The sequence below is a fragment of the Silurus aristotelis genome (assembly GCF_946808225.1).
Source record: "Silurus aristotelis genome assembly, chromosome: 2".
NCBI classification, from domain to species: domain Eukaryota; kingdom Metazoa; phylum Chordata; class Actinopteri; order Siluriformes; family Siluridae; genus Silurus; species Silurus aristotelis.
The window spans coordinates 18,391,883-18,411,256 of NC_139575.1; the positions used below are offsets into that span (position 1 = coordinate 18,391,883).

Sequence of the window (19,374 nt, forward strand, 5' to 3'; positions counted from 1 at the left end):
TTAACACTGTAACGTGGCGAGGTACTTATGACTGAGGCAAATTTTAAAAGAGATAAGGTAATGATTTTTAAATAGCTGCAGACTGTGGCAATATGACTATATTGTTTCTTATCATTAAATTGATTATTATTGATAATTAAAACTAATATCGAGGTCACCAACAATTAATGCTTTGTCTAAATAAGTAGCTAGATTTGTGATGAAATCTGCAATTTCCATGAGAAAATCAGAGTAGAGCCCTGGGAGTCTATAAATAAAAATTATAGAATTGATTGGACTAAATATTTTATGTTGATGTAAAGAACTTTAAATGTGTTACATTTGTGTTTAGTTTTTTTGTGTGATGATTCGATTATTATTATTATAAATAGCTGTGACACCGCCTCCTCTGCCATTTAGACGGGGCTGGTGAATGTAACTATAGCCAGGAAGACTCGCTTCATTTATTACTAGATATTCATTCGGTATAATCCACGATTCTGTCATTTATAGTCAGCGCTTTTGACATGAGATCTAATATTCAACAGACCTATCTTAAGATCAGAATTGCTGGCTGTGCATTCAGTCATTTAATTTAATGTTAATCAAGTTACTTAAACAGATTTTCTGAGAAATTCTACATTTTGGTTTTGCTCAGGAGACAGAAACAGTCTCAATTTGGTGAACCCTGAGCAACGACTCTGTGCAGTTATTATGATAAATGTTGTCAGTGTGTATGCTCCACAAGTGGGTTGTGAGATGGAGGAGAAGGAAAAATTCAGGAGTGGTAGAAGTGGTAGAAGGTGTTCCTAGGAATTAACGATTGGTATTTGGGGCATACTTCCATGGATATGTTGGTAAAGGGAACAGAGGTGATAAGGAGGTGATGGGTAGGTATGGTATTAGGGAGAGGGATGTGCAGATGGTGGTAGATTTTGCTAAAAGGATGGAAATGGCAGTGGTGAACACGTATTTTAAGAAGAAGGAGGATCATAGGGTGACGTATAAGAGTGGAGGAAGGTGCACACATTTGGACTATGTTCTATGTAGGAGATGCAACCTGAAAGAGATTGGAAACTGTAAGGTGTTGGCAGGGGACAGTGTAGAAAGACTGTAGTGTAAGGTTCAGGGGTTCAGTGGTGAAGAGGTGCTGGATGATTGGGCAACTACTGCAGAAGTAATAAGGGAGACAGCTAGGAAGGAACTTGGTGTGACATCTGGAAATAGAAAGGAAGACAAAGAGATGTGGTGGTAGAATGAGGAAGAAAGAGGTTGGCAAAACAGAATTGGGATTGGCAGAGAGATGAGAAAAGTTGTACAAAGGAGTACAAGCAGATGTGGCAGCAGGTAAAGAGGGCAAAAGCAAAGGAAAAGGCATATGAGGAGCTGTATGAGAAGTTAGACACTAAGAAAGGAGAACAGGAATTGTATCGATTGGCCAGGCAGAAAGACCGAGCTGGGAAGTTTGTGCAATAAAGGGTGGCGATGGAAAGGTGTTGACTAGTGAGGAGAGTGTGTTGAAAAGGTGAAGGGAGATGAGCAGCTGATGAATGAGGAAAATGAGAGAGAGAGAGAAGGTTGGGTGGTGTGTAGATGGTGAAGCAGGAAGTAATTAGGATTAGTAAGGGGGAATTGGGAGCAGCGATTAAGAGGATGAAGCGTGGAAAGTCGATTTGACCAGATGACATACCAGTAGAAGCATGGAGATGTTTAGGAGAGATGGCAGTGGAGTTTTTAGGCAGGATGTTCAACAAAATTTTGGAAGGTGAAAAGATGCCTCAGGAATGGAGTAGGAGTTTGCTGATACCGGTTTTTAAGAATAGGGGTGATGTGCAGACCTGCAGTAACTACAGGGGAATAAAGTTGATCAGTCACACCATGAAGTTATGGGAAAGAGTAGTGGAAGCCAGGCTGAGAGAAGAGGTGACCATCTGTGGGCAACAGTATGGTTTCATTTCAAGGAAGAGCACCACAGATGCATTATTTGCTTTGAGAATGTGGATGGAGAAGTAAAGAGAAGGTCAGAAGGAATTGCATTGTGTATTTGTGGATTTAGAGAAAGCGTATGACAGGGTGCCAAGAGAGGAATTCTGGTATTGTATGAGGTAGTCAGGTGTGCCAAAAAAGTATGTGAGGGTGGTGCAGAACATGTATGAGGACAGTGTGACAGCAGTGAAGATTGCAGTAGGAACGGCAGACTGGTTTAAGGTGGAGGTTGGATTGCACCAAGGATTGGCTCTGAGCCATTTATTGTTTGCATTGGTGGTGGACAGGTTTGTTTGATGTTTGCAGATGATATTGTGATTTGTGTTGAGAGCAGGGAGCAGGCTGAGAAAAGGTGGAGGTACAAGCTGGAGAGAACGAGAATGACAGTCAGTAGGAGTGAGACAGAGTACGTGTGTAAATGAGAGGGAGGGCAGTGGAGTGGTGCGGTTGCAGGGAGAAGAGGTGAAGAAGGTGGAGGAGTTCAGGTACCTGGGGTCAACAGTGCAAGTAATGGTAACAGGCAGGGTGGAGTGGGTGGAGAAGAGTGGCAGGAGTGATTTGTGATAGAAGGGTATCTGCAAGGGTATCTTATAAGAGGGACAGTGCATATAGGACATTTTGGGGACAAAGTGAGAGAGGCCCGTTTAAGATGGTTTGGACATGTGCAGAGGAGGGACATGGGATATATTAGTAGGAGAATGCTGAGGATGGAGCCACCAGGACGGAGGAAAAGAGGAAGGCCAAGGAGGAGGTTTATGGATGTGGTGAGGGAAGATATGCAGGTAGTTTGTGTGAAAGAGACAGCTGTAGAAGACAGATTGGTATGGAGATGATTAATCCGTTGTGGCGACCCCTATGGGAGAAGCCAAAAGAAAAAGTAGTTAGATACTAGACAACATTGTCTGTTCTTTAATTATTCTAAGCTAATTTATTCATTTTTCTACCAAAATACATTTTAGGAAATATCAAGGCTTTTACCATATATTAGATATTAGAAACTAAAGCGAATTTAAAACTAAATCCACACTGTAAGTAATAATTGTCGAAATATAAACAAGGAAATCATATATATGCATAATTAGAACTTACTAAAATTGAAAGTGCAAGTGCAATACGAAAGAAAAAAAAAAAAAAAAAAAAAAGGTTTAATTTTAAAAGTGATGCTCAAAAAAAGCACATAGAAGAGTATCAATAAACTGAGGGGAAAAAAGGACCGCAATCCCCTGCCGAAACCCGGGATCGAACCAGGGACCTTTAGATCTTCAGTCTAACGCTCTCCCAACTGAGCTATTTCGGCGTGCAAGAGGCAAACTCTACGTTATTTATAACTGTTACTATATATGTACATGTACGATTATACAAGAACTAAGCTACGATAAATGTGTATATATGTTTGTAGTAGTAAATGAAAGGGACATTTTCCGCTATTCAGTAGTGGAGTTGGGCAACGTTTCCAGATTACACCAAAAGAGGGCGTAATTTTCTAACACGTGAGTTTAAGCTGTGTTTTAAAATCTTAAAGCTTTTATTTACTAAACTCCTATAATCGTTTCCTATTATATTACACCATATAATCAACGTAAAATGCAATTGTCTGCCTTTGATCACAAATAATTTTATTAAATGATAGCGCCATGGTTAGTATTGTAGATCCAGGGTGTAGGGTTCAAGCCTGAAGTTATTACCTGCATGCAGTAATGTTCTTTTTCAGGGTCTCCAGCTCCCCTCCACCTTTTAATACCATCACAGTAGGTGGATTGTTTATTCTTCTTGTTTATCACTGAATTTAGAAATCAGAGCAATTAAGCTACAAAGTTGGGAAAACCATGAAGCCCTCCATTCTTGGTAGCAATCCATGTTTTTACTGAATGTTAAAAGGTAAGTACACCTCAAGGCTCTTCTCTGTTCTGACACCAAAGTGGTGGAATGAACTTCAACAGAACTTGAACTGATTTATCTTACGTTTGTAATCTACCGTACCAGTGTAGATTTATTGACTAATAAAGACTCAAAACACTTTTGTATGTCACTCTGAACAAGAGCATCTGCTAAATGCCACAAATGTAAATGGATCAAACAACAAGCTGTATGCTCTTAATGGGTTGTGTCTGTATGTTGACTGATCCAAAGCAAATACTATCAAATAGAGTATAACTCAATTAAACGCTAATGAAGTGTTATTTGTTTACTGCTGATGCTGTGGGCAGCCATGTTGATTAAATGTGAATTAAACTTTGATTTGAAAACTACCTCATTTTCTAGGATACTTTGACACTATTCAAAGCAAAGTTACATCTAAACTTTGCCTAGGATTACAAGAATAAATTAATCCATGCAATGAAGTAGAATCCCATTCAGGGTGCTTTCCTTCATTGCTCATGCCCTCAATCACTGCAATAACAATCGGAAAAGTAGAAAATACTCAAGATGAAGGGATGATGATATCTTAGATTAGGTAATTGGTAGGCTTTCTATATTTTAATGTTGTAATGTATTTTAAAACTGGGAACACATGCCTGTAGGAGGAAACTGCAAATATGACAGAATTTAGCAATGAGTCTGATGTTACATTATACCCCTGAGAAACCTGTACGTGTGGTTTTACACGCCTGTGCCATTACATCATTGTGTGTGTGTGTGTGTGTGTGTGTGTGTGTGTGTGTGTGTGTGTGTGTGTGTGTGTGTGTGTGTGTATCTCCCTAGTGCTACATCCTACACACTGCTTTCATGCTATCTTACTGAAACATAGACCGATGTCCCACATAGTCAAACTCACAAAATACTCAAGCTTTGCAGGAGAAGGCAGAGGAAATATTTAATATCTGAGAATTGCTGCTTTTTCTTCTTCTTGTCATTAGGATGTTAGATGAAAATTTCACACTGTATGAAGATACATGTTTATACAACAGGCTATGACAAAATCTCAGCTAAATGAAACCAGGAAATTTATTGATAGACACATTTTTAACATACATTAAAACAGCACAATGACATTATTGTACAACAATTACATTACAGAACATGCAGTGCATGGTCAACAAATGTGCATCTGACTCAACACAAACAGTGTATGTGTTGAAAAAAAAAACTTTGTAAATACCCAGCAATATTATACTGTGATCCTGTAGAGCTTGTGCCACTGACACTTAATAATGGAAAATAAAACCTCCTTCTGATCTTCTTATCTCCATATGGACTCCAAAGAAACCAGCTAATGTGTGATCAGTCTAGGGAGGTGTACAGTGGCATCATGGGAATTTTTTTCTCAAGCGTCAGAGCTTTTTATTATGTTGCTCGGAAACAAATGAGGCCCCATTCAGTAACATATTCTTAGTGAAAGCTCAGGAAACTAATCTAGTCTTATGCACCAATTATCATATATAATGATCATATATATCCCATGTATAACAATTAGAACAATAATATACAAAGTTTGAATTTGTTGACAATTTATTGATATTCACTGAGTCCACTGGAAAGTTCACAATTTTCCACAGAGTTTATGTTTAAACGGCCATGTTATGTATTTTAAATGTAGAGGTTAATATTTTCAGCTCATTTAGACTTGTTTTATTTTCTGTTTTCTGATATTAACACTGTAAACATGGTACTGTCTTCATAGACTTACCACATACTACACTGTGGCTATAAACATTTATGTCTGTACAGTGATTAGCATCTATACACTTACCGACTCAATCAGTTTATAAATAAATATGCTAATGCATCTCCCACTCAGCAACACGCTGACTAAAACTAGACTGGATACACAAACATAAACCCAGCATTAGCAAGAAGTATACCTTAATTCTAAGGTTTCAGTATTTCATTAACAGCCAAAAATAAATCAGCAGAGGAACTTAACATCTCCTAAGGAATCCGGCTTCCCTTTGCAGAACAGTCATTTTCTATGCAGAACTAATTATATATATATATATATATATATATATATATATATATATATATATATATATATATATATATATATATATATATATATATATATAAAATGTGTTTTTTATAAACACTTTCTTTCCCTGTGGAATGTCCATATGGAAAATTAAAAGCACATTCAACACCACAATACTCTTGTGAGAAGATATAAGGCATAGTCCGGAACGTATTTGCCCTTATAGTAGAGAATGCTTTCACATGCATCTAACTGACAAACTATAATTATTGTGCATTTAGTTTTACTGTAAGCTGCTATTGAAGATTAGTGCCCCAGTGAGTACTCTCAAAGAGCAAGTTTACCATTATGTAAACATGGACTTAAGTCCACACTATGCTCCTAGGCTATTGAACATTTAAAGTCCATATCTAACTCAGTGTGAACAAATGTGTAGGTGTATTAGAGGAGGCCGGGGTCGAATCCAGATAACTGAGCGCTTGAGATTTTGCATCAGCCCTTTCCTCATGCTCTCCTCATGGTTCGCTGGTGATAGTAAAATTTCCCAAACAACAGTTGCTAAGGAGGCCCAGAGGTGGCTTCTGTGAATTATTTCTAACAAGAATGCTAGTTAACAAAAAATTAGCTGCTTAATTGGCACACCTGTGCAATTCTCTGTTCAACTTCAAGTTGCAAATATTGCAGATTACCTTATTACTGACTATCATTTTTGTAAAATATCTTATGATATGCACAGTTATGCCTGAAGAAATAAAATTCATATTCCACAATTACATTTGTATATTACATTATATTACATTAATAAATAAATACTTAAATAAATAGGCCCTGGTTTTTACACCAAAAGTGTATACTACAAATTAAAACATTTTCAAAATAGATCTTTCATTAATATCCAGCTTATCTCTATCACTTTCACATTAAAAATAATGCTTTAAATATGATTTAAATGGTAAATAAGTGAACATTGTTAACATAGTAAGTCAGCACACAACTTGCAAAAAATACGCATTAAAACATTTTTTAGCTCACTGATTATTATGAGTCCACTGATTGTGTTCGTTGTGACCGCCTTATTAATTTGGACATCACACTTCAAACTCTGCCTAACAAGGCCAAAGAACATTTCCTTTTCTTAATGTGCTGACATACAGGACAAATATACAAACCAAAGGTCTTGTTGCTTGATTTCAAAGTGGTTCTGTTAGACACCTATCTGTAGCATTTTTTAGCTCACTGATTATTATGAGTCCACTGATTGTGTTCGTTGTGACCGCCTTATTAATTTGGACATCACACTTCAAACTCTGCCTAACAAGGCCAAAGAACATTTCCTTTTCTTAATGTGCTGACATAAAGGACAAATATACAAACCAAAGGTCTTGTAGCTTGATTTCAAAGTGGTTCTGTTAGACACCTATCTGTAGCATCACTGCCTTCTAAACGAATCTTACGTCCCTGTCGTGGCTCTACCCAGGAATTGTGAATGACGGTTCCACCTGGGGAAGGGTCCACTTGCAACAAGGACACCACACGCTTCTTTACTTTGGCTTTGAGAGCCCGGCGGAGCTTCTGCCTTGTGAAGGCATACAGCATTGGATGGGATATTGTGGTGCCATAGGCCATGGCCAAGAACCAAAGCCTCACACGAACAAGAGTATCGCTAGGACCTAGAGTCAGGATGAGAATGTTTGCCACAGATATAGGTGCCCAGCAGCCTAAGAAGCTGCAGATAATAATGAGGGACATCCTGAAGACCCGTCGCTGACGCTCTCGCCGATCTCTGTGCCGCCTTACGGCTCTGCGAAGAGCAATGATGGCCGAAACTGAAGCCTGAACACCTACTGTGGGTGCAGGGTGTGTCAGAGTGCTGGCACTAACCAGTGGGGTGGAAGACAGTGGTGGCGGTGAGGTGGCTGTAGGGGTTGGAACTGGTGAGGAGATGAGAGGAGGATGTGTCAGTTGCTTGGTCTGGCTTGTTGTTTGGGCTCCTCCTTCAATATCTGCAGAGCCTCCCTTTTTTTTCCGTCTTCTCTGGCGCCCTCTGCAGTTTGCTCCACTACGCCGCTGACTCCTCCTCATATGGGATCCAATACGAATATTGAGTGCTCGTAGAATTCTTGAGTAAGTAAAAAGCATGACCACTACTGTGACAAAGAAAATTGGCACCTGCAGAAGGATGTGGTAGTACATTCCGAGGGCTGTGTTATAACCTTGTCCTCCCACACACAGGAGTGTCCTGTTACGCCAAGCTGGTGCCAAGGAGCTGCTGGCCAACCCATTCTCTGGCTCTGATGAGAAAAAGTCTACCTCTATGAATGGGATGAAAAAAACTGCAAGGGACACGGCCCATACAGCTGCCAACAGAAGCGCTGCCCATCGAGGGGTGAGAAACCGGTTAGCAGGCCGCACAGAGATGTCATAGCGATCCAGACTGATGACTAGCACATTAATGGCTGTGGAAATGCTTGCAAATGTCACACAGGCTTCATGAAAGCAGCAGATAAGTTCCAGATTGTGACCAGTTGGCAGCAGCACCACAACAATTGTTAGCGGCAGACAAAGTACACACACAGCAATGTCAAGGACGTGAAGGTTGACTGTTACCATGTTACTTACTGAATCAACCAGGTTGGACTGGGAGCAGTAAAGTACTAGCACTGTTAAGTTGCTGCTAAATCCCAGAACCAGCTCTAGTAAGAGAAAGCAGGTAAGTGACACCTGGAATCCAATTGGATACGGCATGTACCATCCTGTGTCAACACTTTCTTCAATTGGTCCCTTAACACTGGTGATGCTGGCCAGTGTTCCAGCCCCATCACTGGTCTCCAGCTGGAGCTGCTGAGTGTAACTTTCTGTCCCCATTTTTTTGTCTGGGTGCTAACCTCATGCACTTTGACAAGTCCTGTTGCCCCTTAGGCAGGACCATGATGACTGGCCCACAGCATATTGGGATCTCGTTGCCAGAGCACCACGCAGTCAAGGCAGTCAAGGAAGGGGAAGGAAGTTCTAAAATAATAAGAGACAAAAGATTTATACAGATGAAGCACATCATATGCAGACAATAAGGAGCTATTCATAATAAACCCTGATCTTGGAGGAGGAGGGAAAAAATCTCTAATTAATGTAGTTCTTGTACTTTAGAGTAAGAAGTCTGATTAGCAGTTTTGTTCCTGTCTGTAAAAGAACTGCTGCTGTGTCAGGATGTAATCTTCACACTAGCAATCTATTCTTTCTGGGTCTCGCGCTATTCTTGCCTTGGTTATCAAAGTAAGATTTGTGCTGATGTTAGTGTGCACATGCGTAGCCTTACAAAAACAGACCCTGCTGCCTCAGTAAATTGCTGCATCACTGAATTACTCTGAATGCACATAATTGCTAAGGTATCCACCAATTTCAGTATTTAGTATTTTTCTGTAGAGACGATGTACAGTAGTGTTCATGTCTTGCAGTGCTACTCTGACATTATTCCAGCTGCTACATAACTCCAAACTGCCACACACCAACGGAATAATGAGCATCAGATGTTGCAGCTTATGAAAGAAGATTGCCATGGTTGGCCACAGAACCTGCCGAACTTTCACACCATGTAGCCTCTAACTGCAGAGACAAGCCAAATGATGCAAAAACATGAAATATGTAAATGGAAAATGATATGCTTTGGGAAATTGACGCATTGTATTGCATAAGTTAACGAATATACAAATTAATGTCGCAGACCTAGGCAGTTTTAAAGCTATATTGAAAACTGTGCATTTAATATATTTATAAGCCCTAAATAAATGTTAAGAACAACATGCTAATTATATCCTTGCAGTCCAAAAGCTGCTAATAAAAGTAACTAATGCAGAAGGCTGCTGTAATAGAGGTTTGGTTTAAAATATAATATAAATCATCATTATATTTTTATTAAATTATATAATTTACAGATTCAGATAAATTATTATTTACTCAAAAATCTGTTCAGAATTGAAAATTCTATGAAATCCAAGGCAGCATGTGAACTTAACATTACTACATGTGAGTAAAATGTCTTTGTTGATCCAAAGACACAAAGTTTCTGAACGATTTAGTAAAGAGCAACTGCACTCTTTTTTTAGATCCTTATTGTTGTTTCATTTAGTGAGCCTAGAAAATTACATACTACGAAGCTCATACAGTCACTTGCCCCAGCACCAAAACTAATATTTTGCACTTATGTATGCATAAACCAAATAAACATTTTCTCAAACTGATAGCCTACTATTCACTCCTTTAATCGTTGCCATAGCAACAGGGCTAGGGGGTGATCTTAACAGGAGGCCAGATGTGGTCGAATGTTGCTGATGTGTTCTGCTTTTATTGTTTGTATCATATTACCAAAGTATCATTGCATGGCTAAAAAGGATTAAAAACAGTTTAGCCCTGGTCGCCTCAGACCTTGAAAAAAAAAAAGTATTCCTTTCTTCGGATATAGCAGGACAGTGCAAATGAATCAGGCAAAATAATATTGCAGCACAAATGGCCAGGATAATGGGGAAGTAAAATAGGTCTAAATGGGAACAGTGAGGTTAAAAGCAGTGTCATATGGGTTTCTCTCTCGCTTCTGGTCCGTTATCCCTCTCTTTCCCCTCTATCCTCATCTGTGTCTTTCTTTGTTTCTTATTCCCATTCTCCTTGTATCCATTCCTGTTTCTGTCCCTATCCATTTCTCTCTCTCTCTCTGTCTCCTTTCCTATCATCACCCGTTGATCCTCTTCTGGCTTGTAGTGCAGATTTTCAAGCTGGTTGAGAGCGTGAGTGGACTGCCTGATGTTTGCGGTGTCAGAGATGAGGATACAGACAATAACTGACAAGCAAAAAGGGCCCGATGTTTAGTTTTTACTCTCCTCTCATACTGCGGCTAGTGACAAAGCACATTTGATGGGTTAAGTGTAGATATTTCCATTATTGATGCCTTCTGACTGCAGAATTGGCTTTGTGGTTTTTAGTCTCAAAACAGGACAATTTAAAGGAAAGTGTGTGTGTGTGGGTTTGTGTGTGTAAGGGGGTTATAGATGTAGTGAGGATGATGGGATAGCAATCTCATTTAACAGGTAAACATGTCGCTCCAGGAGTAAAAATGTTGCTGTTGCTTTCTCCCTCAGAATGAAGGCACAGGTTTCCCAAAGGCTATACACTCTCCCCCTCCTTAATCTGCTCTGTTGTGATAAAGCAGCATTATTGTCGGTGCCACTGTGTAGGTCAAACCCAAATCGAGCCAGCCAATATACTCCAGAGCATCTAGAAAAAGATACAATTTGATAGCACCCAAGCCAAAGATTGGCCAGAGGGATTGTGGCTAAGTGTTGAAATCACAAGGTTAATTGCAAAGAGGGTGCATATTTTACATAAATCTTTAAGGCAGGACCTACTACAAACCTCAACTGATAAAAAGCATTCAGGCTTGTAATGTAGGGTCATGCATTTACACCAGTGAAGTAAATAAAAAAAGGGAAAGGACACAGAAAAGCAGAGGTGAAGATTTAAACTTCTGACATTAAAATGCTTGAGGCTATAGACACAAATTAGACAATGTGTCCAGGGATTTCTGATACAGTTCCATGTATCCATGTATGTAATCTTGAGAAACTTGCAATTTTTTTACGACAGCAGAACACAGGATCTCACAGGTTCTCAAGATTACACAGAAAATATAATCAGAAAACAGTGCACACATTGTCTAATTTGTGGCAACAGCCTTAAGTGATTTACTGTCAGATGTTTTAAGGTATAAATTGCTGGCAGTTTTATTCTGCATGATGCTGTCGAATGAGAGATAAGAGAAAAGCAGGCATTGATTTTCTGATGAGTTAAAGATCTGGAGACTGTGTCTGTGACTAAGTGAGAATCCAATTAAAGCTTCCTTTGACCCCCTACCTATTCTAGAGCCAAGCACTGACTGCGAATTAATACAGATAAAGGTGGCAGAAAATGATGTGAGTAAATAGACTGCTACATACAGTTAATAGAGCTATTTTTAAGACAATGAGGTCCTACTTTAGAAATCTCACAGCAACTAAAATGTCTGCTTTGTAATTTATGATGGCTTTAAATTCCAGTCTGCACTTACAATAAATGTAAAACTGTTCTGGCTAATATGTTCTTTTTGCATGAATTTGCTCTTTTAAAAAATAAGAAGAATTAAAAAAATAATAATTGATATATTATTTTCTTCGTGCTTGTTCCCCCAACTAACAGTATGCACATGAAATAGTCACATTAAAGCAATCAAATAAGTGGGGAATTATACACATAACATAACATTTGCAAAATTTTTTACTTTGCATAATGTCATTGCTAAAACTGTGTATATGTACATAAAATAAGATTTTAGGGTGTTAGTGTCCTCATTTTGGACACTGCAGTTAGTTACTTTGTGTGTCCTTGATTATGCACATTGTCTGATCGATTTTAAACTCTATCAGTGGGCATGAGTTAAAAATTTCTTAGCAACTAAACTTAAGATCTCACAGTTAAAGCTCTAAATTCTTTATTATTTTTGACAAAGACAACCCTCTTCCCAGCGATAGAAAATTGGATATACAGGAACTGTGTTGTGTGTGTGAGTTTGTGTTTGTGTTTTTGTACGTGTGTGTGTGTGTGTGTGTGTGTGTGTGTGTGTGTGTGTGTGTGTGTGTGTGTGTGTGTGTGTGTGTGTGTGTATGTGGGGGGCGGGGAGGCCCAGGTGGTGTTACAGCTAACACACAATTCCTAATGTAAAGGAATTGTGTCCCCAGATATAGAGGTACACTCCAGGCCAAAAGTACTGCAAACTGCAACATGCCTTACAATTCATCTGCCAAAACCATCTCAGCACATGTTTATTGACATCTGGTCAAGTTGATGTCAAATGTTCAGCATAAAAGTCTAAATTTCTCATCAATCAAATCCTTTAGTCGTAAGAATGAATTAAGAAATACCAGTAACACACCCACTGAAACTTTATTAATGGATTGCTCAAATATGTCAACCTGTTAAAACTAAATATAAATGTTTTCTGTAGTAAGAATCTGGTGTGCACTACAGCTGCAGATATTTAGTGGAACAGTATCCTATGTCCTAGCGTAGATTAGGAAAGTCTGTTTTAATCACTTCCTTCTGTTCCTAGCACAATGGATTTACTGCAGGAGGCTAGTCATAAGTCTGGCCATAACCACTGACAGAATCAATCACTTAATTTATTTTACAACCAGTTATGTTAAAAGTCGAAGAATCAATGACAATGACTGAAGGCTCAAGTGAAAGGTTAAATATCCTTCTCATGTATAAGGAACACAGGCATGTGTGTTGTGTTTTATAATACACAAATTGCAACATATTAAAGTACAATGAGGCAAACTCCCTGAGGTATTATCTCAGTTTCTGTTCTATTGTATCCTGACCCTGAAGAGTCTTTTACTAACCGCATGCAAAACATCACTTCCTAAGAGTGTCAATGCATTATACTCAAATTACAAGCCAAATACTCACTTTGCTTCTCTGCTGTTTGTTAAATGAATACCACTTTAAAGAAATGTTAAGACAACGGCATTCTTTTTGACCTACTGCGGTTTGCCTCCTCATAAAAGAATGACCTCCCGCCTTTCAAACTGCCTGAGAGTGCTGATCATTTTGACATGCTGTGTTTTTCGATGCCTATTTTGTTCACTTAACCAGATAGTGAGAGAGCCGCAGACATGTGTAACGCATTCTTTAGACACTTGTGAATTAAAAAGTAGCATTGGGACCTCGGCTTCCAGGAAGGCACAGTCTCATTAAAGGTTTCTTAGAAATCCAAATCGTTCACCTGTACACACACAGACACACAGACACACACACACACACACACACACACACACACACACACACACACACACACACAATTCTTTACAATTAAGATCCACAGAGTGTGTTTGTCAAAAAAGAAAGAAATTTTCTTGATTTACCCTATAGTGTAATGACATTTTAATTAAGAAACAGATGTAGATTCATTAGGAGATGACAAAATGTGTTGCTTTTCAAATTAGAGAGAATACTGGTACTTCTTGCCGACTGGTGCGTTCTTAACCTTTCAACAACACGTCTCAATTTCCATTGTGCATGAAGCGGCAGTTGAATGACAGAATAATAAAGAACGATGAAGATGAGACAAATATATTTTTTTTAAATATATGTAAGTACGGTGTTATGCTGAACTCATCTGCCCTCTGCTCCTCCACATACCTCCTACTCAGAAATCTCTCCCAGAAAGAGAGAACGAGAGATAGAGATGGCAGCCCACACAGAGGAGTAGGCACAATATTTTATTACAGCTGAAACAATCCGATATAAAACGTGACACTATTCTGCATCCTCAATCTACAAAATAACAATGCCATAAAACACTAGGCTTGATGAGGGCATGAAGTATAGTACATCATATTTGTAATTATGTGACTTGCCTAAATGACTGCTACAACTTCATAAAATGTATCACAGTTAATCAGTGTGCAAACTAAAACGCATCAGGCCAATATGTATCCAGAACCAATTACAGAAACATCACCGATTATAGAAACACCACCATAAACCACCGCAGCATAATTCTGTACACAATCTGCCGCTACTGAGTTCCTCTTTCATCAGTGACACACAGATGACTGCTCTCACAACCACTTGTGATGGCACTGCCCTATAGTCACTCACCCTAATGAGTTATTAAGATCTGCATTTATTGGCAAACCATGTGACCTGTAGACAAGTCTGTGTTTCATTTGTAAAGCTCCAAATTGAATTTACATATGATTTGGTATCACAGCTAGGAAGAATAAATCTCTGGACATATTGAGAAAGCGTATTGTGTGGCTCAGATCAAATGCATGGCAGATGGCTGATTGCACTCAATTTACTTTCAAGGGAGAGACAGCTATTTTTGGTGCATTGGATAAATCTGGGCAAAAAAAAAAAAAAAAAAAAAAAAAACATTTTTACCCTAAGTCTTCACATTCTCCTATTACTAATACCATTTATTCTTTCTACTGAGAACAGTAATTTGAACTCATCCCTTTACACTATGATGATGATAATATCTGGTGATGGTCAATAAAGCATGGTTATTAATACTTTCAAATCCATACAATTCCCCTACCGGGTGAAGGCCACAGATAAGATCTGACATTCCGATCTGCCCGTAATGGCCTATTTTTTAGAACCGAAATAGCCGTTTAATGAGACGCATTCTTGAAAGGATAGGTGCATTCTAGCCATTTCAGGCCATCTCCGATTCCATTTAGAGAGCGTAGTATGAACTTACACACAGTGTGGCTGGGAATGGTCACGACCTTTTCATCCAAAGTGTGAAAAAACAGACAAGCCAATTACACACGTCTGTGCTGACTGTGAACAGATGAATGCACTGAGAAAAGTTTAATTCCATTGTCAAGAAAAGAGTTTATTTTCTTGACAATGCAATTAAAGTCATTAATTAATGCATTGTATTAGTACGTTATTTGAGTTTATTATTTGCCTCACAATGATTACATACAGTAAACAGAGAGCAAAACATTAGCTGCACTGACAGTGACCTTTAGATGATCATTGTACAAGTCGGAAAATGTCTTTTGCTTCCAAATGGGAAACAATGAACATAGCATTTTTTTCAAGCAACCATTTAGCATCTTTATATAATTAATATGGTTGGAACAATACAACTTTTATGTTCTAATAACAATACTGAAACCTTGATATCAGCGGATAACAATAATGGGTATTATTAAGACGTATGGTGAAAGTAAGGAAAAAAAAACGTAACTAACCCATAACTAAAATCAAAATTCTTTTAGAACAAAATATCGGTCTGTGTAAAAAGAAAAGAAAAGAAAAAGTTAACCCACCAAAATACACTTATGTCTTCTTATAAGTAAACATTTACAGATTTCATCCATAACATTTGTAACAGGACTAGCTCAAATTCAATAATTTTATTTTGCTGCAGATTCTGGCCTGGTACCAGTTCTGGTTGTCGGATGGTGCCATCTCTAATAATCACAAAGCTAAATGTCAAAGTGGAGAAAAAATTAATCTTACAAATGTCCATTTCAACACAAGAACTCGTACTCTGCCAGAACAGAATGCCATTATAAAGCCATTTAGGCCAAGCGTTGACATTGAAGAAGCAGGTTTTCTTACACTAATATGCTGTTTAAAAGATGTGCATCAGATGACTACAGCACACACTGAAGAACCCATAATGACATATCATCACAGGTAAGAGATCTGATATCTTTGCTCATGGCATCTGACAGGGCACTAGCTGTTTACACAAAGACATATAATTATTACCATGAAAACACACACAAACACACACACACACACAAAGCTGTAATGAGGAACAGATTGTATGTGACTCTACTGTATGTATTAAGAACATTTCAGATCATAGCCACTGGTTAAATCATTGAAATGTATTACACTAGGGTACTATAATCTATCTAGTTTCAGCAAGTAACATGTAAGAACACAATTGTAAATACATTGAAAAAATAAAAGGAAATGACAGAATAATGGCTAGTGATTAAGAGTCTTTAGGATGTAAACAAACTTAAAGCATTTCGAATAGGTTCATAGTAGGTTCAATATTCTCTTCAGAACTAAGCACAATTTTAGATGATTCAAAAATGAATCTCCAGCTTCTTAAATCTTTTTAACACATTAATAATACAACACTAAGCTTTTACAGAATTTAAAATAGGAAAAGGTGGTGTGCAAAAGCAGAGATTCAAACAAATTGAGAAAAAGGAAGTCTCGGACATGTATCCATTTGGCAGAAATGATGAAGTTTCTTATCTAGAGAAAGAGGCAATTAGAACACAATTAATCTAATTCATCTCCTGGCAACGGAGTGCGTGAGGTAGTGAGGAAGAAAGAAAGATGAGAAGGCGGTTTAATGGTAATAGATGTCTCTGTCTGTCAAGAGGTTAAATTCCATTCATTTTGGAAGCACACAAGCAAGCAACCTTGTCATTGAGATTCCACTCCCCTCTCAAATATGCTCTTCACCCTCATCATCTTTTGCATTACCCTTTCCATTTCCTCCACTGCACATATCATTCCATCTGCTGCTTGCCCATTCTGACTTTCCATTTGCAACTATTCGGTACTTCTGCTCTCTCTGCTTGTCAGATTTGTCCATGCACTCCCTAGAACTTTACACCACCTTACATTATCTCTTATTTATATGGGGTAAAGAAGGGATCATTGTTTTAATCTCGCAATATCATAGTGGCCCAAGTAAAGTTGGGGGAAGGCACATATTCTTCTTTTGCAGGATTTGTAATAATATGATTACAATTCTTCACAAAACATGCATGTCATGCATCATAGGAATGACAATTGTGTTATGATATCGTCATATCGCTCATGGAAAACAAAAGAAAATGAAACAGATCAATTTATTATTATGCTTATGAGAACTGGAAGTGTGTGATCATTAATATGTCCTAGGACTTTGGGAATTTTAAAGCATATAATAGCTGTGCAAATAAAAATTATCTCTAAAACCTTCATTTGCCCATTGTCAATCAATGAAGGGATTAAAGGTTACATTACAATACGTTGTTCGGGGTTAAACCAAAAGCCCACTTCTTGTTAGTTTATAAGCTTTATAAGCTTCCAAAACCTTCCTGTTTGCTGTTTCTGTTGATGTGCATGAATACACCACTGCGCACAAGTCATGCAGATACAACAAGCCATTGACTAATTGACTGAGCAGACCACACACAGACACTACTAGTGTCAATATGCGTTGTGATCGAAAACAAACAAACGAACAAACAAACAACAAAAACAATGTACAAAGGAAAGTCTTAAAAAATACGTATAAAAGATTCCCCCTGGAATTAAAATAATTTGCTATAGATGTGTTTACAATGGACTGACACTTTCGAATAATGCACAAAAAAATAAAACAACCACAATCATGCAATTGTACACACATAGCAGTTAATATCTGTTATGCACGTGTAAGAGGTAAAATGTATGTCCGATGCAATCCGCAGTGTTATGCCGTGGTGCTGCCATAGAGATGTTTACAACTATCCATAACTTACCTCGCGGAACAAGGAGCGGACGGTCTTCGCTACATTCCCGGACAGGTGGCTTTCTGAACCTAATGCTTTAGACTGAACACATCACTGAAAGAAAATAAAAACGTATCATATTGTGCCACATGCCAACTTAGATAGCTCGTCATATGGCAAGTGTCCGGGATGACAGCCTGCCGTTTTGCGTGCAAACGGTCTAAATATGCGCTGTATGGCGGGTCTGTAAGGATGCTGCGGGCACCGTGTGTGCTGTAGGTATCGTGCAGACTCTGGAGCACATGCAACACTGCGGCGAGAGGATAGGAAGCGGAGCGCGCGCGCGCTCGCGCGTCCCGGCTCTGGAACGCGAACCGTGCGCGCCTGCCCGCCCGCCCGCGCGAGCGCCGACCAATCGCGACACGGCTGCAGGCGCGAGGAGGAGGAGGGAGAGGAGAGGCCGCCAGAAGGGCACGGGCTGCCTTCATGCGCTGTCCGAATTTTCGTCAACGCAGATTACGAGCCAATTAAACCGGGGCTTTCACTGCGCTGTTCCAGCCCTCGTTTAAGATCGTTCCGTGCTCCTTCTTCTATATCCTAGATCCTAATAAAAAATCTTCAACTGGCTGTCCAACAAAGTGTTCTCGATTACAATTAATATTATGTAGATCCTTTATTTAACGATCCGATTTAAGATTCTGCTCACTTCATCGATCTGCATAAAATGGAGTTACATAAGCAGAAACCATTCAGTTTCATTTGTATAGCGCTTTTAATACTGGACTCTATCCCAAAGCAGCTTTACAGAGATAAATAGGTTATAAAATATGTATTTATATGTTAATGCATACACGTGTATCCCTTACCAACTAGACTCAAACGGGAACACTTCCTCAACTCAATCTCGAAGTACACTTGGGGTCATCAATTTTATTCATTCATTCTTTCTATAAGGATGTTTTGTTCTGCACAATATTCATGCAGTGTCTTGCCATCCTGCTGTTGGTTACTGTCGTGTCAGTGCTCACACTAAAATTATACTCAGGAATTTGCCACTGCCACACTTATGTTCATGATAGACTACACACTGTCATGGCACATGACATCTAAGCCCATCGACTGCAACTCATGTTCAAGAATTATTTCACGATTTAAATTTTTTGGACCTTACAACTCCAAAACCCATATACTCACCAAAACTAGCTGAGATCTTAGCAAGCTATATTAATTGTTAAGTGCATGCAGTATTTAAATGTACGTCACGTCAGTGCTTTTGACACTTAACATTCAAAAAGGAAAAAATGTTATACTTATATGTGAAAGGAGTATTATGGAGTAATATATAAGGTGGGTATTTAAATAATAAATTGATGCTTCCTATTGCTTTTTCATAAAACAGTTCATTTATTGCAAGCAACATGCCTTATACAGTAAGTACTGAAG

At 38.6% G+C, this 19,374-nt stretch overlaps 1 protein-coding gene across 1 annotated transcript; it reads right to left on the reverse strand.

The window, feature by feature from the left end:
• Positions 1-7,125: 7,125 nt before the first annotated feature.
• On the reverse strand, positions 7,126-18,295 carry LOC310736374 (G-protein coupled receptor 22-like). Its single transcript, XM_083559852.1, has 2 exons — positions 17,962-18,295; positions 7,126-8,884 (listed from the first exon to the last, which is right to left on the reverse strand). Exon 2 carries the CDS (start codon positions 8,738-8,740, stop codon positions 7,271-7,273), a length of 1,470 nt encoding a protein of 489 aa, XP_083415978.1. The 5' UTR covers positions 8,741-8,884; positions 17,962-18,295; the 3' UTR covers positions 7,126-7,270.
• Between the last annotated feature and the right edge of the window lie 1,079 nt (positions 18,296-19,374).

Bases quoted from the DNA above. Each gene is read 5' to 3' on its own strand.
- LOC310736374 (XM_083559852.1), bottom strand. From the start codon at position 8,740: ATGGGGACAGAAAGTTACACTCAGCAGCTCCAGCTGGAGACCAGTGAT.